The 26,771-nt window shown below is 62.4% G+C and overlaps 1 protein-coding gene across 5 annotated transcripts in view; it reads left to right on the top strand.

Annotated features, from left to right (window-relative positions):
* INPP5A (inositol polyphosphate-5-phosphatase A) overlaps positions 1–26,771 on the top strand; it is a 174,425-nt gene that overhangs the window by 130,994 nt on the left and 16,660 nt on the right. For all 5 annotated transcript variants that reach the window (XM_058698209.1, XM_058698206.1, XM_058698207.1 and 2 more), the window contains 3 exons: positions 4,858–4,942; positions 21,514–21,609; positions 21,713–21,787. In XM_058698209.1, coding sequence (XP_058554192.1) covers positions 4,858–4,942; positions 21,514–21,609; positions 21,713–21,787 — 256 coding nt within the window. The remainder of the gene's footprint in view (positions 1–4,857; positions 4,943–21,513; positions 21,610–21,712; positions 21,788–26,771) is intronic.

Below are 26,771 nucleotides of genomic sequence, written 5' to 3' on the forward strand. Positions count from 1 at the left end.
GGCCACCGGCCAGGAACATTGTAGCTTCTGAGTGTTGGAGCCGTGACTTCCTTCAGGGGACGTTGTCCCCATCCTCCGAGGGTGGGCACCGCTCGTTCACCGAGACCCGAGCCCGCGACCCCTTCCTCGGCGCGCGGGCCTCTGTGATACGGCACGTGTCAGCGTGGCTTGTCACATAATGAAATCGCCTGTCAAAACAGAAAGAGACTCTGTTTTCAAGGCCTAAAAAATTGATTTTTATGGCTCTTCTTGTAATTCTCTTTCTGAATTAGGCACATGATATTGATGTGGGCCTACTTTTTAATCATAATAGCGTCTGACAAGGTAATTAATTTTAAAACAAGTTTTTTCTCTTGGCCCAAATGGCACTATATCGAAATTAAACGTGAGTGCCGTGAGGGCGGCGGGCCTGGCACTCAGGTGATTGCCTCGGCCGTGACAGCCCTCCATCTTGCACACCACGCGACCTTTGGAGATGGTGCTGGTTATTGATGAGCGTGGGCCATTCCATCAAAGGAGCAGGGCGGGCGTGGAAACGTGATCGAGTTTAGGTTTTAATGATGGTGTTACAAGAGCCTAGCACTGCTGACGGGACCCCTGCGGGGGCCACGCCGGCTCCTTGCCGGGGCTCCTGTGGGGGGGAGCGGGGGGACAGGGCCGCGGGCCACGGGCATCCCTGTGCGCCTCCATGGCGACAAGGCCTGAGGAACCTCGCGTTTCTCACTCTAGACACGCTGGAGCTTTTAAACCTCCATTCAGATGCTAAATCAGAAGTTTGTCAGTTTTTTAAAGAAGGAATTCACCTCCCAACGCCTTGTACCGTTTATTAGCCAGCAGTGGGCGGCGTCCATAATTCCCGTCCCGGGTGTCAGCTGTCCGCACCTTCTGCAGCCCCTGTCCCCTCCCGTCACGTCAGCTCGATGCCTCGAGCCCCCTGAGGACGGGTGGCCCGTGTCCAGCACCCCCTGCCCACCCCCCACCCCCACCCCCCCGCCGCCCGCCGGAGGCCCTGTGCGCGTGAGCCCGGGGTCTCTGCCGTCTCATGAACGCCCGGCCGCCCAGTGGCCCCAGGCCCGGAGCCGACTTCCTCACGTGCCGTCGTCGCCTCCGCCTGCTCCCGCCACAGCCTCCGTGCATCCCGGAGACCTGGAGTGGCGCCCTGACCCCGGTGGCTTCACACACCTTCTGAACTTTCACGGACCCAAGGAAACGCGAAGTGCCGGCCTTGCGCCATCACAGAGGGCGACCGCAGCGAGTCGTACCAGAGCAGGTGGGATTTCTCGAGGCAAAGACGAGAGGAGACGGCGTCAGCCCGGGAAACAGTTACGGATTGCCGGGCGCACGCGAACTCCGGTCCCTCTCATTCGTCTCTTCCGCTGCGGGGGTAGACGGAGAGCACACGCGTGATGTGGGTACACGCGCCCACACGCATGCGAGGCGTCACCACGCGCAGGCACACCACGTACACGTGGCACGGCTGTGTCCCCCCTCCCCCGCTGGTGGCACGTGTGCACACACGTCTCCTGTGTCCCGTCTCTGCGGGTCACGTGTGAAGCGTTTCCCTGAGCTCCGTGCTCGCGGTCCCAGGAGGGGCAAATGCGTAGAGAGCGCGGAGTGGTGAATCGTGCTCTACGTGCGGCGTCCTCGAGGAACACGAGTTCCCGTGCCCCCAGCAGACAGAAGCTGGCGGATCTTAAAGACCAGACGTGTGGTCCCTGTGACATTCGAAGGGTTTGCCCGGCGAGCGGACGCCCAGTGTTGCTTTGGCTCCGTTTTTCTTAAAAACGTAAATAAATAAAACAGAAAAGTGAAAAGCCTTTGAGGGGCACGAGGTCACGTGTACTGGCTGGGAGGACGTGTGTGGCCGCACTGGGTGGTGCCGGTGTGACCGCTGATGGCTCGGACGACGCGAGGGGCTTCGGGGGTCCCCGGGCACTGGCCAGCCTTCTCATTGCCACGTCCCGGGCTCCACGGCGACAGGCCAGCTCCCCGTGTCAGCAGCGGCCATCTTGTGGGCGGCGTTCCTTCTGACCCACGGAGTCCCCCCGATGGCGCCCACCAGGCTCTTGTGTCTCCGGGCCTTGGCGGAGTGATGCCCACGGAGCCAGCCTGGCCAGGTGGCTCTGCCTCTGCTCAGGGAGGCAGGGCAGGCCGGTGGCGTCGCCGAGCCAGGCGCAGAGAGAGCCGGCTGGGGGCAGAGGGGGGCGGCCTCCTCCCGGTTCACACACACAGTTCCGTTTCGCTGAGGGGACTCTCCGTCTCCCGGGGAAGCCCCTGGGGACAGGTGCCCTCAGAGCAACACGCATCCCTGTGCAACCTCCGAAAACAGAAATCTGTCCGCCTAATAATGTGACTGACCCCCCAGTGATTGTATTCTCTCCGCCCGAAATAGCCCCGGAAGGCCTCCCGGCAGCAGCATCGCCACCGCATGAAGAGCCCTCAGCTCTGGTGAGGAGGCTCCCTCTCAAGAGCAGAGCTCACCGCGGCCTCTCCTTTCCCGTCGGGGCTTCTGCATCCTGGATCTGGACCCCGACCTCCACGGGGGAGGGGAGGGGGACGGGAAGGATTGGACCCCCAACCTCCATGGGGGGGAGGGGAGGGAGGCAGGAAGGATCGGACCCCGACCTTCATGGGGGGAGGCCAAGAAGCCCATGCTGCAGGCATCCTGATGCTGTAGACATTCTGGAGACCTTTCTAGGAACCTACACAGGATCTCTAAAGAATTTTTTGTTCTAAAGGAGTTTAACAGCAGAAGAAGCTTTAGCCTTTTCAGGACGGCAGAGGCAGCTGGCTTCCTGCTGCCAGACTGAGTCCCGTGCAGGGCAGAGGCAGGGGAGGGGGGGTGGTAGTGGTCCTGGGCCCGTGCGGATGCGTCAGCAGGTGCCCCCACTAGGACCCTGACCGTCTTATTCCTCAATTAAAAAGTTTAATTTGTACAAGGAAAGGAAACTACTGGTCGTCTGCAGTATCAGTGATGTATGAACGTGTCTTTCGTCTTCAAATTCACGTGTAAGTTAAAAGTTACTCCAATTAAAAAGGAAAACAGGATGTTTTGTGGAACATAGCTCGATGACAGCAGTTCATGACTGCAAGAGAAATGGGGAAATGGTGGAGGTGACTTTTAAAGGAACTGTCAGCAAGAAGGCTGTCGCTGTGGAAAGTGGCCTTAATTCCAAGTGTGCAGGGTAGATGGAGATCTCAGAAAGACCCGTGTGATTGGGGCAATTGTGTGCTGCACAGACTGAATGGGAAGAGCGTTGCGTGTTTAATAAATGGTGCGGTCGATCGACCGCCGGGAAAATCGATGAACTGAGATCCCTGCTTCACACTGTGATTCCAGACGGATTAAAGTCTAACCACCAAAGTCTGCCTTAACGATGGTGGGAGAGCCTGGCAGGGGCTCGGGCTTCTGGAGAGGACGCACGGCCAGCGGCTGGCACACGCACCCCCGGTGAAGCTTACGGCGCGTACCGGGCAGAAACCGCCGGGAACTGCGCGGAAAGCATCCACGGACCGAAAACGTGGATCACCACCAGCTTACAGGGAGCCTTCCGGAATTAAAAAAAAAAAAAAAAAAAAAAAGGAAGGATTGAAAAGAGAAACAGGCCAGAAATAAGTAGACACAGAAACACAGGTTCTGACAAGTACCTGACAAGGCAGGTGGTCTCTGTGGTGGGGAGGGGCGGAGGGCGCGGTTGAAGCGGAAGCGTCGTTTGTTCCGCAGACGGGACGGGCTGACGGAGTGCCGGTGAATTCGCCGCACGCCGCCTGCGCCTTTGCGGCACGGGGTCGCGGGCCTCTGCAGAGCCTGGACGCCAGGAGCCTGCGTGTCCCGTGAGCCCTTCGCCGCCAGCCGCAGCCTGCAGGGACCCTTCTTGTGACCTGGGAGAACGTGCCGAGCCGGAGAAGGCGGCACGTCGTCCTGTGATTGGCCCTTTCTTCTGTTTCTCAAGCTAACGAGTCAAGTGACGAGAGGCTGAGTCGGTAAGCGACGCCCGAGGCATTACCGGCTGTGCCAGCTTTCCCGGTAACCGGTGGCGCTTTCCGAGTTAATCCGGTGCAGTCCTCGCCCTGGCCTTTGCCTGCCTGACAAGATTCGATCTTAGTCCATCTTGGGATGGGCCCGTGGGAGGGACACCCTCCACCCTGCACCCTGCACCCCGCAGCTCTGTCCCTGCAAACGCGTGAGTGGAGCCACGGCAGTGACGCGGGCTCCCCGGACGTCCCTCCCTCTGTGCCGACCACACACACCGTCCTGCTGGTCAGCGATGGCTGTCGCTCTGCTTTCCGGTCGGAAACGGCCGGCACCTTGCTTTGCCGTCAGAAGCGAGCAGCGGTCGGTAACCACGAGGACTTGGGGTCTGAGCGGTTGTCGCACTGTGCGTGAGGGGCTGCTCGCGCAGTGGCCGCCGTGTGTGCGTTTCGGTGGGAAGATACCAAGGGGCTGCGGTTGACTTAGAACATGTGGGCAAGACGTCAGGGAGGCAGCGTCTCGCTTTGAAAAACAGACGCGGTTTTATGCCTTTGAAACGTGGAAACAGAGTGTCACAGACGCTTCCAGAGCTCACTCGCATCCCACCCCACCTGGGAGGAGCGTGCAGACTCCCTCCCCCTGCGTCCTGAGTCCTGTGCTCCCAGCTAGAGCCCCGTTTCCTGGCCTCGGTCCTTCCCCCGCACCGGCTGCACCACCCACTGGCTGCGGTTTCCCCAGGGCCCTGGCCCGTGGTGAGGGCGCGTCCGTGCTGAGAGAGCCGCGCTGTCTGTCTGGGGGTGCGGGGAGGGGGCGTGGAAGGGGAGCCTGGTGCAGAAGCTGATCGCCCGGCGTGGCAGTAACGTGGTCTCCTTCTCTCCTCCCAGAATCATCGACCAGCGATTCGAGAAAGTGTCCTACTTTGTGTTTGGAGATTTCAACTTCCGGCTGGATTCCAAGTCCGTGGTGGAGGTAGGCACCGCTCCCCGCCGTGGCGGGAGCCTCCGCCGCGGTCGACGGGTTTAGGGAAAGCCACAGAGGCTGTGTTTGCGCTTCGCGGGCAGGTGTGACCTTGCCGTTCTCACCGGCCATGTTTATGGCAGAAATTCCTAATAACCATGTGTCACTGTCAAAAGGGGGCCATTATTGGAGTCCCTCGGACTTCTGAAGCTAATCAGGTGACCCATCGCCAACCGGCGGGACGTGACGCCCCGCCGTGAGGGCTGTTTTTGGCTGTGAGACACCCAGGAAGCCGGCGGGGAGGTGTGGCTGGAAGGGGCTGCTTCTGCGGCGCCCAACGGGCAGGCGCTGCTGGAGGCCAGTGTCGTCTTTCGCCGAAACATTCGTGGCTGTCACTCGCTTCTCCGGAGCTTGGAGGCCGTGCGTGTCCCGGGCGCACCCGCAGGGCCCTGGCCGGACGCCCCCTAGGGACAGGCACACGTGAGAAGTCTCGGCCCTGTGGGTCCCTGTCGTGTGACTGTGGAGCCTCTCCTCCGCCGGCACAGCCGTGACCCCGCTGCCTGTGCCGAGCCTGCACGGGGAGGCCGGGCGGCCCACACCAGGAAGCCCTCCAAGGGCTCGCCCGGCACCCGGCTCACACCAGGTAGAGACGTGGCGGCCGTCAAGCAGTCACCGTCCTGTCGGCGTCACCATCACAGACGCTGCCACACGGTCCTCGTCCGTCCTCTGTAGAGGTCGGCCCCGAAAGACAGACGGACGCGCTCTCGTCACTCCGTAGCTCCCCTTGGTTGACGGAGATGAGCAGCGTGGTGTCGACGTTCTCCTGTCTGATGATGCAGCTCGTCTGACGGCTCCTCAGCGGGCGTGCTCACAGGTGCACGTGTGTGAATGTTCGGCTACGTGCTGGTCGTGCCTGGACGCTCACCGACAGCTGGGAGAGTGTGTGTCAGCAGCGGGGTTGTCGGCCCCCGGTGTCTTCGCTTGCTTCTGCTGGTTTTTCTCTCCTCACTTCGGGGCCGGAGCGCTCATCGGTCCGCTCTCAGGCCCTGCAGCGAGCCCGGGAGCACGTCTGTCTTGTTCAAAGCTGGTCCCGTGTCTGACGCTGTTGGGCCCCCGTTGCCCTCGCCAAAGGCCACCGCCCCCATTGATTTCAGGCCACTGGGGGCTTGAAAAGCCACATTTTGATGAGATCCTGACCCTCTACGCAGGGGTCGCTTCTCACAGTGCTCAGGACGGTGAGCCTGCCGTGCACAGAGCGGCCCCTAGCTCATCCTTTGCTCTCCTCCCTGAGCCGAGCCACCTGCAGAGAAGTGAAGGTCCTTCGAAAGACCGAAGCTGGCCAGGCGGGAGCTGCCCAGCAGCTTGTACGTGCGGAAAGGTCCGGGAGGTGTTGAACGGGGCCTTCTCTTCCCTGAGAACAGACACCACAAGGAGGGGCAGTGCTCCGGCTCGGGTCAAGGTCGCTGCAGGTGTGCGTCCGGAACTGCCCCGTGGCTGTGTGGCGCACAGCTCGGCTGAGCCCCTGGCAGGTGCTGGGCCGAGAAGCCGGCCACAGCCCGAAGAGGGCGGTCGGTGGCGCAGTTAGGGCCGGCCCATCTGAGAATGACGCTTCCTCCCCTACAGCGGGAACGCGGGCTGCTGTGCCCTCCAGGGAGACGGCTGAGGGCTGGGGCCACTCTGCGGGCTAGCAGATACGCTGGGTGCTGTCTTTATCTCATAACGTGCCCCCCACTTCCTGACTTGTCCTGTTTCCTAAAACAAGGGGCTCCTGCACACAGGCGTCGCGGCAGACAGGAGGGACTGTCTTGCGTATTGGCGGGAAGTTTTCCCAAGAGCAGACACGTTTTTCTCGAGATCACTAAGGAGCCTCAAGAATCTCTAAGTTGCTGATAGCCCGCAATGTTCCAGGATTCCTAAGCACCGCTATCTGATGGGCTGAGTTTTTAATAAGTGTCTCCAGCTTTCTATTCCCCTTCCTGCAGGAAAAGACAAGAGGTCTTTGTTCCGATTGCTTTCCCATCACAATTACCTGACACAGATAAGGACTTATTTGAAACGCTATTTTTTAGGAAACGATTCCCACAATAGCTGGTTTTCAGAAGGAGAGCAGCACACATATGTCCACCCCTCCTTGACCCCACAGGGTCCTGCCCTGGGCCCCCAGCCTCGTCTTCTGTCAGCTTCGCTGCCCCTGGCCCCAGCAGCTCAGGGTCCCGTCCTCCCGGGGCAATTGGGGGGCAGCCCAGTGCCAGCCCAGAGGAGCTCGGGCCGCCCGCACTTCTGGAGCTCGGAAGGTGAGAGGCTCCGTCCCCTTGCCATCGTGTGCTCCTCCCCACCTCTGTGCACCTGTATGACGTCAGGTGCAAAGCGTGGCATGAAGTACTGGGAAAAGTAATAAATGTGTATTTGTGCGGCCCCTCCCTCCCTCCATCAGGTGGTCGACTGATGAAACCACCACTGTGTCCTTGTGTCCCAGCGTGAGCGTTTCTGTGTGTCCAAATCCCTGCCCCCTGCCCTGCCGGGAAGCCGCACGGTGGCAGTGCTGGAGAGGCGTGGGGGGCCGTAGGCGGCTGGAGGTCCTGGGGACTCGAGGGCCGAGCCACGGTAGACTGAGAGCGGGGACGCCCAGGGCGCATCGTGGGGAGACCAGGGTCTCCCATCGGGGGCGAGGAGGGTGTGTGAGGGCCTCAGAAGGTCAGAGAAGCCTCTCCCGACGGAAGTGAGGCAGCTGGGCAGCTGTTTCGACCAGCGGCTCTTCCCATCGGTGCCGGTTGGAGGTGCTGGGCTTGATGGAGCAGAGAGGTCTTCAGCTGCTCCTGTCGGAGGCTCTGGCCGCCAGCAGGAGACGCGGCCTCCCCGGGAGCCTGTTAGTTGGGGACGTGGGTCTTTCGCTCACGAGCCAGGGGCACGTCCCAGGGCTTCTGTTCAGTCCGCGTGAGTGTCGGGACAGGACAGCGCATCTGAATGCACCCGAGCGCCACCGGGCAGACGGCTCTTCTCCACCCCTGGCCTGGGAAGGCCCACGGGCCGCCGAGCTCAGTTCCTGGGAGCAGCGAGCCTCGCCCAGCGACGTCCCAGGACGCTGCCCGCTGAGTGCCGTTCCGGGACGCGTCAGATTCGGCTCTGTGGCACCTCCGCCAAGGGTGGGAGGGAAGTCCGTGGGCTTCAGTGGAATCACTTGCTCATTAAACAAGTGCGCCTACGATCCGTCCTTCAATGTTTGGAGGATTTTCATGTCCACGTGGCTCTTTAAAGCCTCAGGATAAGTGGCCGTTGGTTCGCCAGAACTTCTAATTACATTTTTGCATAGGGGTTGCTGTGTAAATACAGCAGACTTTTGGGAGATGATCGTGATCCCAAATGCATGGAATATGACTTTCAGTGTAGAGTTTCTAAGGACCGTTGGGTCAATGAAGATGTTAGCTGTGGAGCCCAAGACTGTTCTCGAAACCCGGGCAGCAGCGTCAATACAGGCATCAACCACTTGTGAAACTTCCCTGGAGCCCAAGAAGTCGAGGCGTCGTGGAGTAAACTGAGGAAGCAGGTATGGATGCCCCGCTCTTCCCAAAGAAAGATCCAGTGGTTCCTGAGAATTGTGGACTGACGCCCGGGAGGAACCTGGTGCCTGGTATGGCGGGTGATGTCCCAGACCACCCCCACAGTCCAGGCATCCCCTCCCCAGTGCTCTGCCCTCATGCCCCCACGTTACCGCCAAGCCGCCAAGGCCCCTCCCTGCCGGCCTCACACACGTGCTGCTTACCGAGAAAGTTCTAACCGATCTTGTGCCTGTTCCTGACTGAACACGTAGGACACGGCGAGTGCACGGTGCAGCCTTCCTGTGCCGGGCCCTGTGCCGCCACGTGGCAGGGTCCTGGGCTGCTGTGACAAGGACCACACATGCGTGTTCCCTCACAGTCTGGAACCTGGCACTCCAAAGCCAAAGTGGCCTGCTCGTCCCTCATCATGAACACGCGGCCTGTCCTCCACCCCCTGTCCTCATTGTTCCCTCACGTGGACCCCAGTCGTTGACCTTGGGGCCTATCCTGAATCCAGCCTGATTTGTCTCGGGACCCTTAACTAGTTACATCTACAAAGACCATACTTTGCAACAAGGTCACCTTCTGAGGTCTGGGTAGACATGAATTTGGGGGACACTCTTCAACCCTGACAGCGTGTAATGCTGGATTGGCATATCTCCCCACCACTTGACGAGCTGAACACTAACATAGTAAATGTACTTCTTGGCAAAGGTGTACCTGAAAGTAAATTGAACTGAAAAAGAACAAATTTTTTTTGTCGGTGATTAATTTCAATAGCGTTAGTCAAGGTGCCGTAGGTTATTGAATTGTGAAATACCACGTAAGCACGTCTTCTGGAAAATCAGAATCTGCCAATGGCATGTGGCATGGCTTTTTAAAGGAGCTTTTAACAGTAAAAACAATTGATAGAAATTTTGTGGGAACCAAAGAACATTTCTGCACGCTTCCTGAGAGTCTGAGTGCGGCTGGGTGAGCGGTGGTCGGCTCCTCGAGAGGACAGGTGTGGAGAGGCTTCAGGAGTCCCAGGCCGGGGCCCTGAGTCCGGCCTCTGCAGGTGCGGATCCAGGGCCACAGGCGGGTGCCAGCAAGCCCCAGGTCACCCTGAGGGACAGGCTGCCTGGCCCGACTCACTTCACTTTGCTTTTTTCTTCCAAATTAACTGCATAACGAGGATGCGACAGGGACCGGCCAGCACCTCCAGGCCCCTGTGTTGGGGCTGCGGTTGGGGAACCACAGCCTGAGAAGCGCCTCAGGTCGAGCCCCGCACCAGCTGGGGTGATGGGCCCCGCAGGTGTGCACGCAAGATGCCCGCCTTTCACGTGACGTGGACGTCATGGCTCGTGTCCCCTCTGGGCTGGACCGTGCCCGGGGCGGCCCTGTTGCAGCTTCGATGTTTCCGGAACACGCGTGGGAGGCTGCCCTCTGTGTTCTTAGAGGCTGTGGGGTCCTGCGGGTTGTTGGCCTTTCCTGCATCACATTCTCCTCCTGTCTGTTGAGTCCTCACAGCCGGCAGGGAGTAGATAGAAAGACCATGAGGCCCAGAGCAGCTCCGTGGCCCCGGGGAGAGCAGAGCCGCTGGTTTCTTTCCCACGGCCTGGATGGTGGTTCTTGTTTCACAGACGCCCGTGGCGGGTTTGATACTCTGATTTTGGTTACGGCTTTGCGGTCGGCTGCCCCAGAGCTGGAGTTTCTTCCACGTCTGTCCAGCCGATGTTTCCTGCGTGCCTGTGGTGCACGCCAGGGTGGACGTGTGGCCCGGGGCCCTCGTGGCGACGGTCCTGGGTGCCGGGAGAGCCGTGGGGGTGGGTCTGCCAGCCTGGGGACACGAGTGCTGTGTTTCGTCTGCCCCATCCTCTTGGGAGGCCCAGGAGCAGCCTGAGAACGGCGTCGTCCAGGGTGTCCGTGCTTCCCGTGACCCTGTTCTTGGAAGCCCCTGCCCTTGCGGGAGGGCCCTGTTTCAGATGCACCTGTGTCTGTGACCTTGGTGTCAGCCGGAGGCCAGCAGTGCACGTCTTGGGACGGGCCTCCTGTGGGCAAGGCCTGGCTGGGAGCCGTGGAGTCCCGTGGGGTTCTTAAGCATGGTCTGGGGGCATCAGTGCCGCTGGCGGTGTGGACGGGAGGAGGGGGGGGTGGTACAGCCCTGGGTGGGCACTGGGATGTGGGCAGCCAGGAGGAGGGGGCCGGGACGAGGGCAGAGTGTCCCTCCATCCATCCCCCCCCAGGGCCTCAGAGCGGGGCCTCTGCTCCTGCGATCTGCCGAGGAGGCGAGTGGGGTGCCTGACCTTTCCTTCTGAAGCGCCGCGTGGCCCAGGAAAGAGCACAGGTCGGGGAGAAGTCCGCTGGGGCTTGGCCCGGACCCACGCTGCCCACCACCGACCTGGGCCTGTGCCCGGCACTGTCTGTCCTCCCCTCCACCCGGGTAGACAGGCGGACTGCCCTCAGCGGCGACCCCCTCCTGCGGCCTCCAGTCATGGACACCCACTTTCAGTGCCTGAAGACGGGGTGCCAGGGACGGGAAGAGAAGGCCGTGCTGGCCTCCACCCTCCGTCCTCGAGGTGGCCTGTGCCCATCCCACGCGTAGCCTTCGGCGGGCCCGGGATCGGCGTGGCAGGGGACCCCGAATGTCGTGGACCGTGCCGCAGCTGCGTGTGAGGAGGCCTGAGGAGGCGTCGAGGCGGGACCGTGCCTCCTGCCTGACGGCGACTTCCGGAAGCGTGTGGTCACGTTGTGTGTGAGCGGGTCCCTTCTGCTGAGCACTGCCGGGTGAGAGGCCACCACCGGACTGGGTTTGGGTTTTGTTGCCGAGCCCCACCGAGGGCGGTGAGGTCAGCCTCCCCGGACTTGGCGTCCGGGGTTCTCCGCCTCCTGGGTGCCACCCCCGTGCTCACTGGCAAAGCTGTCTCCAAATCAGCGAGGGGCCGGTGAGCGGATGGCAGCCTGCAGGAGGCGCGGGCCACCACCGACCCTGCTGCGGGCAAAGGGGGCGGGGCCAGTCAGGCCCCCGAGTGCGGGAAGGGGAACCAGGTCACTCGTGGAGCAGGACGGAGACGGGCAGCCAAGTCCTGCCCGGCAGCAGCCTCGGGAAGAGCCGCAGAGCGAGGGAGCCGGTCCCCCGGGAGTCAGCAGCTTCCTGTTTCAGATGCAAATTCATGCCAACACGCTTGCAGAGCAGAACCGAGAGGACCGGACTTGGTGCTGCTGGATGTAATTGAAACACGCATAGATCCCACACGATTATCACGTGCCGTCCGGTGGGCCGTGCGTCACGAAGCTGCTTATTGACGCAGCCTCTAGCTCGGCCCCGCTGGCAGGATCGCTCAGAGGGTACGTTTTGTGCCTTGCGCCGTGGCAACTGGCAGCTGGGACGCTCAGCTGGCCGCAGTGACAAAGAGCATCAGCAGTGCCAGGCGCTCCCGTCCCGGCGAGGCCCGGCCCACGCCCACCTGCCGTGCTTCATCCCTGACAGCGATGGTGGCGGATGCGATTTTGGAGGCTGGCGGCCGTCTTGAAAACCAGTTGCCAGTTACTGACACGTGCACATGCGCCCGGGTGCCAGGTGGGCCCCTGGGGACTCGGGTCCTGTGAGGACCTGTCTGGGGGGGGGGGGGGGGGGCGCCCCCGCCCCCAGCACTGACAGCGCCGGCCTGGGAAGGGGCCAGAAGGAACCACGCAGGGCACACCCCCCGCGTCACGAAACCACCGAAGACCACAGCCAGCAAGAGTGGTGCAGCCAGGCTGCCCAGTGGCCGGAGCCCCGTCCCCAGACCGCCCTCCTTCCCTCGGGGCCCCCGCGTCCTGGGGAGGGCGCTCCCACTCGGCCTGAGGGGGCATCACCCCATCACTCCCTTGCCAGCCCCCCTCCCCCCGGAGGCCCTCCAGGAACCACCCAGCCTGCATGGTCACGGTGCCCACACGGAGCGCCAGACAACGGGCTGGCGCGCGTCTGCTCTCCAGTGAGCTCATTGAACCCAACCCCAGCCGCGCCTCCGCACCCCAACACTCAGCCCGGGTCGTGGGGCACGCGGACCCCCCCCGGCAGCCAGCTGGCATTTCCGTCCGTGTTGTGGCAGTGAGTGGTGGGAGCAAGCAGTTGAGGAGAGGGCAGCCTGGCGACCTGAGACAGCTGGAAGGGTTGCCCCGGCCCCCGCCCCCGTGATGCGCCCCGAGAGAGCCTCCTGGGGAACGGGGCTTTCACAGACCTTTAGCAGCTCTGAGAGGGTGTGTCCTCTGTGTGGACACGCTGTGTGTGACACACAGTGTGTGTCACGCTGGTGGGCGTGAGGGTTCCCGATCTGAATTGGGAGCCGGTGTAGACGGGGCTGGGCGTGCCGGCGGCCTCCTTGGCTCTGGGCACTCTTGTGTCTGTGGACTCCAGGAGTTGCAGCCGCTGGGTCGGGCGCTCGTGCAGGCGCCTTAGCGTCTCTGCTCAGCTTGTCTGTGTGGCTTTTGAAGAGTCAGAGTTTAAAGCAGCCAATTTACGCATCTAAATTGTTAAGTTTATTTACTTACTGTTCCAAAAAAGGAGAATCCGGTCTGTTTTGATAAGGGGCCCGCGACACGAACCTGAAACCAACTACGTAACATCACAGTTATGACTGTTCTGGGTTTCACGTGTGGGGGATTTTCTGCCAGGAAGTTTGCCTTACAAACATTAGCGGCCTTTCCAACTGGTACACTGATGTCCCAACAGTTATCGCCACGATGATGGAAAGAGAGGAAAAAAGACAAGAGCGCTGGTGCCTTTCGCCCTCGCCTGTCCCCTGTTGGAGAGCCTGATTTTCTGCTTCGTGGATGGCTCTATGCTCACTAATGTGCGTCCTGCTGTATGCAGCACTGCTCTCCCGCTGCTCTTTGGGTCAGCACGGCCTGCGGGGGTTCTAGGACCGTCCACCTCTAGGCCAGAGCTGGTGGGCAGGCTCCCTGTCTGTCTGTGGCCTGTGTGGGCACGAGGAGGAAGCGCCAGGCTGGGGGGTCCTGCTCCGCCTGCCCTGCTTGTCCCGGGGTGTCCTCAGGAGACCAGACCGAGAGCATGTCTGGGCCCCAGCCGGGGCCTTGCTGCAGGCGGCACCCCCGGGGAGCCGTCCCGGGCCCAGGCCGCGTGCATTGCACACCCCGGCCGGAGACACACCTGGCTTCCTTCCAGAACACCGGCCGAGGGGCCCGTGTGGGCTCAGAACCGCCACGGGCTTGCCCGGCGTGCCGCTCCGTTAGCACCTGCCCTGGTGGCCAGGCCGGTAGGGAGTTCACGGGAGCCGTCCTGGGCAGAGATGAAAGAAAGCGTCTTTATGGTGGTGTTGTTCTGGAGGAACGGTGCACAATCTGAAACAAAGAGGGGGAAGGCGCCGTGGCGGCTGACCTAACCCTCGTAACGGCACCTCCCCACGACCCGCCACCAGCCCCCCAGGGCCCCCGCTGCGGCAGCCTCAGCACTCTGGGGCCCTCAGAGGCGGTGTCTCCCCCACACTTACTAATAGACGCCTTTCCTCCTGCGAGCGCAGGGATCTAGTGGGAAAACCTTTGGGAGAGACAGAGAGCTCACCAGAAGGGTCTCCGGGAGGTTAGCACAAACGGGCTGGCGGACCGTTTGGGGCAGTTCCTGCTGGAGGCAGGGGGCACCTCTCCAGAGAGAGGACAAGACCCCGAGGCGCTCACAGGCCGAGGCTGCCCTGCTCGGCCCCGCCCGGGGCTGCTCTCCGTGTCGGGCCGGCCACCCTGGTCCCGAGAACCGGGGGGGTCGGCACCGGGACGCACTCGTGTGACGGTAGCTGTTTGCGGGCGGCAGGCCCGCCGCCCTCGCCTGCCGCTGCTCCCTCCTGCCTCCCGGGAGCTGTGCGTGCGGGCGCGTGTGCACGGTGTGCCCTGTGTGTGCCTCGCTGGCACACGTGTGCGCTGAACGCAGGCGTGTGTATTCACATGCACGTAGGCCACCTGCGTACACGTGTGTGTGCCTGTGCGTGACGGGAAGGAAGCCAAAACGGCCAGACCTCGTGCCGCTCCTGCCCACTAGTGACCCACGCTGTCACCAGGGCAGGATGGGCACTGGCGTGTCCTTGCTGCTCTGGCCACCGGCCTCTTCTCTCTGTCAGGGCTCTGCTGGGGCGGGGGGGGGGGGGGGCGGGAGGGCTTCACCTGCAGGGGCTCCGCTCACCCTGCCGAGGCGGGGGGGGGGGGGGGGGCGGCTTCTCTGCGCTCGTTCTCTGTGGTGCCATGTGACCCCTCCCCCAGCGGGGACGGTCAGAGAGCGTTGGGCGAGAAGCTCTTTCTGAGCTCTTTCCCTCAGATGCATAGGTTACCAGGGACCAAGGCAAGTTTTAAAGCCGCCAGTTTCCATTCCAGAACCTTCAGAGCCGTGATTCAGTGGTGCCTCCCGTCAAGCCCTCGCGTACTCTCAGGACTCAGAACGATGTCTGCAGATGCGAATCACCAGAGAACATTAATCGCGTGGACCGACAATGCTTATCTTGTGTCCCTGGCACTTAGATGGATGTCCAGGGCACGGGGATGTCTGTCGAAACCCGGTGCTCTAATTCTCTGCCCCTACTTGGCAGAGAGCCCGTGTGGGATGCTAGGGCCCCCACCCCGGGCTGACCCGTTGGTGGGTTCGGAGGCGCCTGTACCCCTGACTCAGAGAGGTGTGTGCAGGTGGCCAGGGGCAAGTTCCAGGACATCGTGTGGGCCCCTCACGGCCAGCGCCTCTGGGAGGACCGTCCGTGTCACGAGATGACGTTTATTGTCTCGAGCCAGCTGTTTTCTAGAGTCGTTTGAAAACTTCAGTTTTAAAAGGTAATGATTCTCCGTTAACTGGTTTTAAGGAGAATCTGTTGAATGTACCCAGGGGGCCTTTGTGAACTACCTTTTAGGAACGTTTCCTGTTCTGCGGCAACTGCCCCATGAGAGGGGCCGGCTGGACCTTGGGCACTCAGCCCCCTCTTTATTTTCAGCCTCCAACTGAATGACAAGAACGACGGGGCGGTGGGCAGGTCTCGCTGACATGCCTCCGGTCGATGGTTTTTCGGGGAAGGCGGCCTGTGCCGCGTGCAGGGCTGGCCTCCCAGCGCTGGCTGCTGAGGGACCGCTTTCCCTGACATCTGTGTGATCCGGGGGCGGGGGCAAGGAACCCCAAGATTCCGGTCCCAGGGAACGGGAGCAGACCGTCCCAGGGCTGGGGAGCAGCTCCGTGCCGGTGACCTGAGCGCAAGCCGTTCTCAGCCTGGTTCTTGCTGGACACACAGCACGGAGCAGGCGAGCGTGGTCTCACGTGGGGGTTCCACGCCGTCCCTCCCGGACGCAGGTGCACAAGGGGGAAGGAGGCGCTGGGTCAGGTGCGCGCTCGTGCCAACCGTGTGGCTGACGTGGCTCCAGCACCACAGATACCCCATTCCGAACGTGGGCGGACCCCTTGGAGGCCGTGTGAGATCGCCTCCTGGGCCCGGGTGAATCCCGGCTAGGGTCAGCAGTGGGAGCTCAGCATCCCGGTCTCGGGTCCGTCAGACGAGCCCCCACTCCCGGAGGTGAGGGGCCCCCGGGCGCGTGCGTGGGGCCTGCAGACGGGACTGAGACTGCCGTTGCCGGGGAGGAAGTCCCCCTGTGAGCACACAGAGCTCTGGGCCCCTGGAGAAGGCCATGCGCGGGCACCTGCCCATTTCTGAGTTCGTCCAGGCCCCAGGCCCACACCCCTTTTGGGGCAGCAGAGGCCGGTTCCTTACAGTGGCTCCAACTTCCTGCACTGTGTTCTCTGCCCTGCGCGGGATGGGCGCCGGCCTCCCGGCTTCCGGAGGCATCCGCAGCCCCTCCCTGACCCCAGAGGCCGCCTTGGGCACTGTTTGCCGGCAGACAGCTTCGCTTCACTCCGTGCCTCCATAGCATGGCTTTGCTGCCGTTTTACTGCAGCTGTTTGTCAGGAGGGTCCTGGGAAGGGTCCTGGGGACGGTGGCGCGGGCCCCACAGCCGACCCTGAGAGGCACTGGCCCGCCCGCGGAGGCGGGTGCTGCACCCCCAGCCCTGGAGGTCAGCCGGCTCCGGTCCTCCTCCCGACTCTGTGGTCCGTGACGTGCCAGAGAGCCCGCCGGCCAAAGGAAGCATGTCCCTGAGACTCACGATGCCCGTGGGGCCTCCCTGCTCCCGGCTCCTTGACCCTCCGTGGAAGGCCGGAGGCGTTTTCAGTCCGTTTCTTCTGCAGACTTCTGTCGCCTTGGCCAGACTCGGGCCATGAGCGTCTGGGGCTGAAATTAGACTGGGGCGCTCCTTTGTTTCCTGTTTCACAAGGGTCTGCATGTCCCGCACCAGGCTGTCAGCCGGTGAAAGCAGCGGCAGGGCCACGGTTCCGGGGAGAGGTGTGAACCACGGGCCAGATGTGTCTTCAAGCCCACCCACCGGCTCACCGAGGCCAGGCCGCCAGTGAGGAGGGAGCACCCTCCCGAGTCCCTGGGCACACGGCTGGGGCAGGGCTCAGGGCTTCTCCCCCACCCTCTGCCCTCCTGCTCTGTCCTCCCTCCTGCTTCCTCCCTCCTCCTCCTCCTCCTCCTCCTGCTTGTTTTTCCTCCTGCTTCCTCCTCCCTCCTCCCTCCTCCCTCCTCCTTCCTCCTCCTCCCGCTCCCTCCTCCCTCCTGCTTCCTCCCTCCTCCTCCCCCCTCTCTCCTCCCTCCTTCTCCCTCCTCCTCCCCCCTCCTCGCTCCCTCCTTTCTTCTCCTTTTCTCCTCCCTTCTCTGTTGTTACTGATGTCTGAGAAGTGCCAGATCACACTTTCCTCCACCGTCACTTTCTTCAGATGGGTTACTCCTTTCTCCTTGTTGCTGGGATGAGGCTCGTAAGTGGCTAAAGCTGGGTTAGCTCACACCTCGGGAGCCTCGCCCTGGAGCACCAGGTGGGGGGGGGCCGGCAGGTGCAGGGTGCCCCCACCAAGCCCGTTCTGTGGTGTGAGGCTCTCCCAGGTCACGGTGCCTCCTCCTGAGGGTCTGGGTGCGAAAACAGGGAAGTCTGCTTTCCGCGGCCGTAGCCTGATTCCTTCAGAATTTGCCGGACTGTTTCCCACAGTCCTGCCTGTACTGTGTCTGTGTGGGGCCCCAGCTGGCCTCGTGGCCGCGTCCACTCAGTTCAGCCCGTGGTGTTCTCGCCTCTGCGCGGAGGGAGGGAAGGCAGGGGCCTTTCGAGGGGTCCCAGCCCGGGCACCGCCGTCCATGCCCCGCATGTTCAACGGTCGGCAGATATCTGGCCTGGCCGGTTTTCGTTGCCAACTGAAGTCAGGATTAAAACTTGCCCCCACCTCTTTGTGGACCCCTAGACAACGGCCCTGCTCACCCCTCCACACGGCGAGCATCTGGCCTCTGCGAGATACCGGCTGGTGTCAGGAGCCCCTGCCCCCTTGGTGCGGATGTGGGATGGGCTTTGCTGGGGCCAGTGGCCAGGTCAGGAGGCCACAGTGATGAATTTGTGTGGCGGCCCTCCTGCTCCGAGGTGCCTCCGGGACCTTGTGGTCCTGGTCCCGTGGCTCTGCCTGCCCAGCACAGGGGAGTGGGCCTGCTCGGGAGGCTCTGGGCAGGTCAGGCAGGCCGTCTGCTGAGAACCTGCCTTGTGCTCGTGGCCTTTGGTGGGTCCCAGCCCTCACTGGCAGGTGGGCTCGGTCGCCAGAAGGGAGGGTGTGGCCCCACCAACAAAGAGATGACTTGTGTCAAAACACGGAGACAGGATTGTGCCCACCGACTGCCAGGACACAGGACACGCAGGCCGTTGGAAGAGGTCTTTCCAGGCGTGAGGACCCAAGCCCCCGGGAGCTCGGCTCTGGTTCCTGCAGCCACGGTGGCTTCGGCGGCTCCCGCACAAGCTCTGGGGATGGGGCGTCCTGGCCCTGACGAGGGGCCTGCTGACCCCAGGCTCACCCCCACCGCATCCCAGAGCGGCCCGTGCCGTGACCCCGAGCGGCATCTGGACGTGCGTGGCGGGGTCCGTGTGCGGGCCTGGGCCAGGGGTGGGGATCCTTGTGAGCCTGAGGGAGACCGAGACCCCTGCCCGCTCCCGGGGGGGCTTCTCCTGAATCTGCGGGGGAGAGCGAGACCAAACTCGTGTTCCCGTCCACGCGGGCCTCGCCGACAGAGGCCGGACCGGGGATTTATGTCCAGCGGACACACTCTGGGGAAACCGCACGGTGGAAGTGAGTGCTGGCCGTCCTGCCCCTCCGCCCCCTCCCGGCCACAGTCCCTGGATGAGGGACTGCCACCTGCGGGGAACCTGCTCAGAAGCCACATTTACGGCCGGGCGGGAGCGTCACGGCCGTCGTCCGTGCAGCTGGAGGCCTCGGCCCTTCTGACGCCTCTCGGGGTGGACACAGCCCAGCATCCCGGCTTTTACTTCAATTCACACTCTGAGCCGTCCAAACAGGGAAACTTCGCAGACTCTGGTTCAGGCTCCTGTTCCTGATGGAGTTTTTTAAATTTACGTTTATACGTTTTGGTTCTGTGTGCTTCTTACCAATACAGACTGAAACGTACCGTGTGGAACCTTGGAACGTCCTTCCTAACAGGCGTATCCCATCCCAAGCTGCCCCCGGATCAGGCTTTGCTCAGTAAGGCCCAGAAGGAGACCCAAACCGGGGACTTTGCTGAGCCGCCCGGTGTGGCTGGTGCTTGAAGTGGGGGATGAGCCCCGCCCGCGCCCCGTCCCTGCTGCCATGGACCGCAGGGTCCTTCTGTCTGCAGCAGAGGGTAGGGGGTGGGCTCTGCGAGCCGGCGTCGGATGGCCCGGCCGGAAGGGTCCACGCGTGCTGCCTTTGGTAGAGGTTTGGACCATGGGGGAGGACTGGGCCAGTCAGGTAGGCTGTGAATGACAGGATTCACAGAAAACACTGGCAGTGGCCCTCCGGGCTGACACTGGGGTCCGGGGCCTGGGGACACCCCGTCTCGGCAGCCTACTTCAAAAGTCATCACACTGAGAAGAAACACGGGAGTTTCCTTCGCCACACGACAGGTGGGCGTCCTTGGCGACAGCGGCCCCGCGAGATTCCAAGACAAAAATCAGGTGCTCGAGTGCCGAGAGAACGGACTGCAGGAACGTCCAGCCTGACGCCCCTCCGTGTGGCTGCTGATAATGAAATAAATCTTGGATGGCTCTGTAGAAATAGCATTTGGGGTATTTCTTTTTCTCCTTTCAAAAGAAAAATCCCTTCCATGAGGAGGCGAGCGGAAAGGCCCCGGCACGTTTCTGCATGATTGGCCATGACTGCGGATTGAAAGCTGAGGCGAGGCCGCGGCCAGGCCTGATCACTTCTTTAAAACCCCTTGAATGAGGTGGCTCCATGGGAGGGTGCAGAGAAAGGGCCGGAGAGCAGGAGGCACAGGGCGGCCCTCTCAGAGAGCCCGGGCTGATCAGATGTTTATCCTTTGGGAGCCCGCCCGAAATGGCCAGATAAAGCAATTTCTTTAAAAAGTTTCTAGCAGGTGCCTTTGGGAGAAGAAGGGAGAATCCCCTGAATCGCGTCCTGGGGTGGCCACAATGGCCGTCTGCCTGCCCGGGGGGGCCCTCCCCCATTCACGGAAGTGCTTAAGCCACTTAAGCGCATTAGCATCTGGATGCAGCTGGACCTCCGAGGACTGGGGCAGCCGGGTGGCCGTGCTCTGCTCCAGATTCTTCTGTGCTTGTTCTAATCCTCACCGCTTGAAGGCGGCCAGACTGATTTGTGACACATGAGTCCAAAAGCCACTTTGGGGGCTTGACCTGCCTAACTGATCTGTGCTCTGAATGTCAATGGCCTGTCCTGGAGTACGCTCTGGGGACGGTGGCGGTGGCCGCTGCCTCCCCTGCTGCATGCTGGGCAGTGTGTGTGTGTGTGTGTGTGTCCCCAGCAAACCTGGGAGGGGTCTGCAGAGGGGCTGGGGGGCTCGTCCCGGGGGTCCCTGCCCCCCTCCACCAAAACCGGCCCCTCAGTGGGCCTCTCGGGCTGACGCCACTCTCCCCTGGGGGATGTGTGTCCAGCTTTGCAAAGGCCTTCAGTGGAGGATGTGTTCAAAAAGTCAGAATTCGTTGTTTTCCTGCAGTGTTCTTTTGTAAATAAAAGTCATCGAGTCATGTTTTAGAGGGCGGCTCCGTTGAGGTGTGGTTTACAGACAGGCCTTGGTCCGGGGTGGACTCTTCCTTGGCCGTCCCCAGGCAGCTTTGGCTCTGCCTTCTGCCTCCAGCTGCCCTTCCTGGACACGTTGTGCACATGGACCCTGGTGACGGGACCTTCCCACGAGGAAAGAGCGTCATCCGCAGCACGGGGTGGGGGCCAGCTCCCCAGTCCTCCGTCCTCTCCCGTGAAGGTCTTTCCTTTCAGCACATCCCAGACTTCTTTTGTTGAACATATTCCTGAGTACCCGTGACCCAGCCTGCGACTTCTCACTGCCCAGAGCAGGCTTGCCCCGCTGGGTGGGGGTCTCCAGTGTCCTGCACCCATCCACACCTTTCCTGCCTCATACCCAGCTTGACACTAGAGGAGTTTTCTCGGCAAGCCTGGATTTAACTTCGTCTATGAACCGGGGTGTGCTGTGGGCAGTGTCCCAGCCTTGCGGCCCTGGGGGTGACCCAAAAACCCAGCGTGGCCTCTGTGCTCCCTGGCGTTGCCTTCCGGGTCCTGTCCCACTGCCCACCTGAGGCAGATCTCATCGCAGGGTGTCCCCAGCCTGCTGTGAGGACACCGTGAAGGGCAGAGACCTCCCCGCCCCTCCGCTGCTCGTGCTGATTTCAGTGAAGCCTCCGGCAGATCTAGGGTCCAGGCCCCGCCGGCTCGGGGGCAGCACGGGGGACAGAGATGGGCAGGGAGGCCGGGGCCGCCAGAGGTGCACGGCACTTCCCGACGGGCCTGCCCTTGGAGAGCGTGCCTGGTCAGCTGGTCGTGCTCCCGCTCCCGTGCGGCGGGCCCGTGGTCCCTTTCCGGGGACGTGTGGAGCCAGGCGGAAGCAGCCCGGAAAGGACGGGGCAGGGGGGAGAGGCCAGGAGGTGTGCTGATCGCTTTCAGGGGACACGGGCTGCGGGCCCCTCTGTGCGGGGACTGAGTCCCTTCTGTGTCTTTCCCAGACTCTCTGCACACAGGCCACGATGCAGACAGTCCGGGCCGCCGACACCAACGAGGTCGTGAAGCTGATATTCCGCGAGTCGGACAACGACCGGAAGGTAAGAGAGCCCTCAGCCGTGGCCCCTGGAGCTGGGCTCTCTGGACTGTGCGGGCGGCGCTGTGCCTGCTCTGCCCACACTGGCGTCCGCGTCTCCTTTCCAGGTGATGCTTCAGCTGGAAAAGAAAGTCTTCCAGTACTTCGACCAGGAGGTTTTCCGCGACAACAACGGCACCGCGGTGAGCCCCGCTGTCCCCCGTCCCCGGGCTGCGGCTGCTGGCCCAGCGTCCGGTTGTCGGGCGGCCCCCGTGTGGGCGGCGCCCCAGGTGCTCGCACGGCTGACGCACCTCACCGGGCGTCTCCGTGGCTGTGCGCGTGCACGTGTGCAAAACCAAGGGCGTGTGCGTGAAACGTGCATCTCAAACCAGTCGGTGGAGCCCTGGTCCCGCGGGAACCGCCCTCCTCCCCGAAGCCACCGCGTGCCCTGCAGAGTCCGGAGAGGCCGTGCGGGGTGACCAGACTCGCGTGACGGGCTCAGCGCCTGTTTGTCACGTGCTTATCGGTGTCTGTTTCGTGTAGACCAACAGGTGACGTGTGGTGTTTGCCAGTCTCCAAGGCCTAAGCGTCCCCCGTGTGGCCGGTTCCAGGCCCCCGGGGTTCCGTGGCGCAGGGGCGGGCCCCGGGTGGGGCACCTGCCCGCCCTCTGCCCTTCGTGCTCTCCCTCCCCCCAACCCGCTCCGTAGAGGCTCTGTGCACAGCTGCCCCCCCCCCCCCCCTCCGACCCCTGTTCAGCTCCCAGTCTGCCCGCACCCTGGCGGTCCGGCCCCCGTGCCTCCAAGACCCCTGGGACCATGTCAGGGACGTCTTTCCGCCAAAGCCTGGGGGTGGTGCTTGGACTGTGGGCCCCGCCCCGCCGTCCCTGTTCTCACCTCTCTGCCTCTGGGAGCCCAGCCATGCTGAGCGTGGGCTGCACCTGTGCCTCAGTTTCCCCTCAGCGCAAGTGGAGCTCTGCCCGTGTCAGCGCCGGGCGACAGGCACTGCCCCCATCCCTGTCCCCTCGTCTGTCCCCACCAGCCCGGGGCCACTGCCTCTCGCTCGCCGCAGCAGCCTGCACAGTGCGCCCCCAGCCCAGAGCCCAGCCAGGGGCTTGTCTCCTGCACAGAGAGTCAGGCTCAGCTCCAGGCCCGCAGCCACAGGCCTCCGGTGAGCCTCTGTGTGCTCCCCCGGCCCCACGCCCCGTGCAGGGGACCCAGCAGATGCTCTGCTCCTCCCACCAGCCTGTCCCAGCTGGGGCTCTGCCCTTCGGGCCTGGCCAGACCACATGTCACGTCCTCGAGGGGCCTCAGGCCCAGGCAAGGTGACTCTCCCTCCGCAGCCTCCGCAGCGCCCAACTCAGCACGCAGACGCTTACAGCCCAGGCTGCTTCCCTAGGCGGGAAGCACCAGGGTAAGGACCGTGTCCTGCCTGCCGTCTGCACCTAAGAGGACAGCACCCCTGTGATTTCTGGGCCTGGGGACCTGGGGGCACAGGGGAGCCCAAGGCACTGTTCTGGTGAAGTGCCGGGAGACTGGGCATGCCACGCTGTTCTGGGCAGCTGTGTGACTTCTTGAGCTCAGAGTCAGGGTGGGCTTCCAGGGGCCCCTGCTGCAGAGGCAACGCCTTGGAGCGGGGGGCAGTGAGGCCACCAGGGAAGTATCAAAGCCGAGGGTCCAGCAGTGGACACACGGACGCGGGGCTGGCACGGGGGCAGCCAGGGACCGGACCGTTCGGGAAGGAGCAGGAGGTGGGCCAGAAGGACGTCCCGTGGGGTCTGAGCCAGGGCGGTGCGGGGGGCCTGGGAGACGGCATGTGTTCTGGAAATGGGGGGCCAGTGCACACGGACCCACATCATGGGCAGAGCTGACATCTGGACAGAGCTCGCGGTACTGCTGTTACAAATGACAAGTGTTGTCACTGTCGGACATAATAATTTTTATTTCCGTATTTATCCACATATGAAACTTTTTAAGAGGGAGGAAGATTAGTTCGAATGTTTAGGGGAACGTTTGAATTTCAAAGATTTAAACATGCAGCACGGACTTAGAATAGGTTTCCACATGGTGTTTTGGGGAAGACCCCACGTGCCCCTTCGTCCTGTCTGTCGGGAATCTCACGTGTCGGGGGCGCGCCCGGGCCCAGGGCCTCCGCGGGGCGTCTGCCTGGCTCCTCCAGGCTTGGGTGGCCGGCCACACCGCCCCCCTGCTGCTGCGGGCCCCGGGGGCTCCGTGCCTTCGGAGACACCTGGCGGGGTCACGCTGATGCCCGTGCCCCTGGCCGCGACCCGGCACGTTGAAAAGCCGCCTCCGCATCACTCACGCGCAGGAAGTAGGGTCGTCGGGACCGGCCACGGGGGACAAGATAAATGGTGTGACGAGCCATGCCACCGCCGCGGCGAGGCACGCAGCCCCACGGCCACGGGACAAACTACCCGTCCTCAGGATGGATGTGCCTGCACCGGACGCGGCCCCAAAATCCATCGCGCCCTTCATCAAGCACCGGTCTTGTACCCGTCTGACAGAAATTTAATTCAAGCTGGCTTCTGGAAATAATTATTGTATTTTAAGAGTAGTAATCATTGGCCGGGACATGATTGAATGTGTCCATGCCTATTGACTTTTTCTATGATTTATAGCTTTGTTTAGTCGATATTCCCATCGAAATTGTATAATTAATTATAAGTGTGGCTGTCAGGGCTGCAGGATGGAGTGCCCTGGTGAGGATTTGGAGAGATTAAATTTTCCTCGGCTGTCCCAGGGCAGGGCTTGGGAATTTTCACAGCGCTTGGCCTGTTGGATAGAGATGTTTTCTGTGTGTTTAGCAACTGCTCAGCTCAAGGCGCATTGATTTTCCGGGCTCTTTTTTCTCTATCAGTGCGGTGTCTCTGCAGTAACAGTGGGATTTGTGCAGCCCTGACAGATACGGACGATCCCCCAGGCCCTTTATCATTGTCCACACACGCCCTGAGCTGTTTTTCACTTTGTAATCAAGAAGAATGTTTAAGATACATGTGAAATTGGTTATCGTGTTAGTGAAAAATCTCAAAGAGATACAAATTATCGTTTCAACAGAAATGCCACGTAATTTCTAATCGGGAACCTCTCACAGCTGGAGTTGGCCCCGTGGCCGTCGCGGAGCCCCAGACGCGGTCCCCCAGACGCAGTCCCCCCTCGCTGGCCCCACGCTGGCCCCACGAGGGAGCATCCCAGAAACCTGGCAGCCGGCCGGGGACCCCAAGCAGCAGATCGGAGTTTGTGACCGTGCGGGGCAGGACGTGGGCCACACGGGGCTACAGCTGTGTGCACGGGTGTGGGACTAACCTGTGCCCCGCCCCCGCCGGTGTCAGACAGCCCAGGGGCGCCCCGGCCTGGCGGGTGTTGGCCTTGCCCTTCGCCGGAGTGTCTGTCTGGCAGAGACCCCGACGCGCAGCAGAGGCTTCGTAAGTACGTGTTGACCTGGCGTGAGAGCATGCTCGCGCTCCGGAACGTCTCCACGTGGACAGGCAGGCAGGTTAGCAGGCAGATGGGTGCGTTACGGGCGGTGCTCCCCAAGGAGTCCCTTTCAGCACAGGGGCCAGCGTGCGGGCGCCTCGCCCACGGAGACCCTGGAGGTGAGGGCTCCTCCCAGACGGGCTCTGTCATCACTTCGTTTGGCAGCTGGAAGATTCACGCTCTTTCCAAACCAGATGCTTCCTAGTTTCAATTTTACTTCACACCCTTAGCCAGAGAAGCGTGGCCGTCCAAGTGGCTCCGTCCCCAGAAGCTGCCACCCGCCTGTCAGCACGCAGAGCCATGACCACACCTCCTGCCAGGGTTTTCCAGGGTCTCGTCGCCTGCTGCAAGGTTGTGCTTACTGGAGGGTGTGCACGTGCGTGTGTGTGCCCGTGTGTGTGCAGTTCCTGCCGACCCCTCACAGGGCATCTGCGGACGCCGCCCGCGTGGACGCCCTCTGGGCAGGTCTGGCCACCGAGGGGGTGCAGGGCCCAGCAAGGCTTCCAGGGGCCCTTTCTGAGGCTGCACAACACGGAGGATGTTCAGCAGGTGACAGGTGAAGGCCGCTCGCTCACACGCACGTGCTCACCTGCACCCAGGCACCCACACGCGGCGTGCCGTCGCGCTCCCCTTCAGCCCCTCGGTGTCCCCGGGGCTGGCCATGGGGCCCTGGGAGCCCCCCGCCGTCGCAGCACAGGGAGGGTGGTCAGCGTCCCCACGGCCACTCTGGTCCACCGTCTCCTGACACAGCCAGACAAAACCAGAACAGAACCAGCACCTGCGTGCGTGCGCGTGAACGAAACCCTTGCTGGCAAGGGACGGCGGCTCTGTGCAAGCCAGGGGTCTCGTGGCCGGCGGGCAGCCGTCTCTCCGTTAGGGACGTGGTTTTGTGGGGGGCAACGGGGGGCATCTCGCTGTGAAGGGGAGAGAAGACCCCTCTCATGGAAGAAATCCGGGCACAGGTATAGTTTCCCGTTTCCCGAGGCAACTTGCGAAACCGTTTTTGGACTTTTGTGAAGTAGATTCCTGGGGCTACTAACTGGGCGCCGTTTGGAGCCGGGCTGTGTTCTGGGTCCGGAACCGACAGATGCCCCGTGGGGCTCGCGGGCTGTTGGGGACGGAGGCGGACCGGTGCAAGAGAGTCCAGACGTGACGCCACACGGGGAGCACGGGAGACATCGCCGCTGTCACCTGGAGGGAGGGAGCACCGGACGTGACCGAGGCTCTGGAAGAGACTGCGGCCGCCGTGAGCACCGGGCCATCGGGCGCGGTCACTGCCCACGTCCTGGCGGCGGGGCTGGGCCCGGGAGACGCCGGGCCATCCCTGCGTGCCCTCCAAAGTGTGAGCAACGTCTTGCAGCTCACGACCGTACGTCCTGAGTATTTGTGTCTGAGCGCCTGGCCTCTCGCCTCCAATACTTCGACGCGCACGGCTGTCTGATGGAGGGCGGGCGCCACGTTTACTGCCCCCCCAGGTGAAGGTCCACGGAAGGCGAGCTCGCGGTCCAGAGACACAAGCCGGGCGGGGGGGCGGGTGCACCTCTGAGAACACCAGACGTTTGAATAACTGATAGAAGTCACAAAATAAGAGTATTTAATCGGATTGAAAACTTGAAGGAATCAGAAGCAAATGAACACACTCTGAGAGAAGCAGGCAGATTAAGAACTACACAGAACTCGTGGCAGTGTTACCAGT

Source organism: Neofelis nebulosa, chromosome 13 (genome assembly GCF_028018385.1).
Source record: "Neofelis nebulosa isolate mNeoNeb1 chromosome 13, mNeoNeb1.pri, whole genome shotgun sequence".
Taxonomy (NCBI): domain Eukaryota; kingdom Metazoa; phylum Chordata; class Mammalia; order Carnivora; family Felidae; genus Neofelis; species Neofelis nebulosa.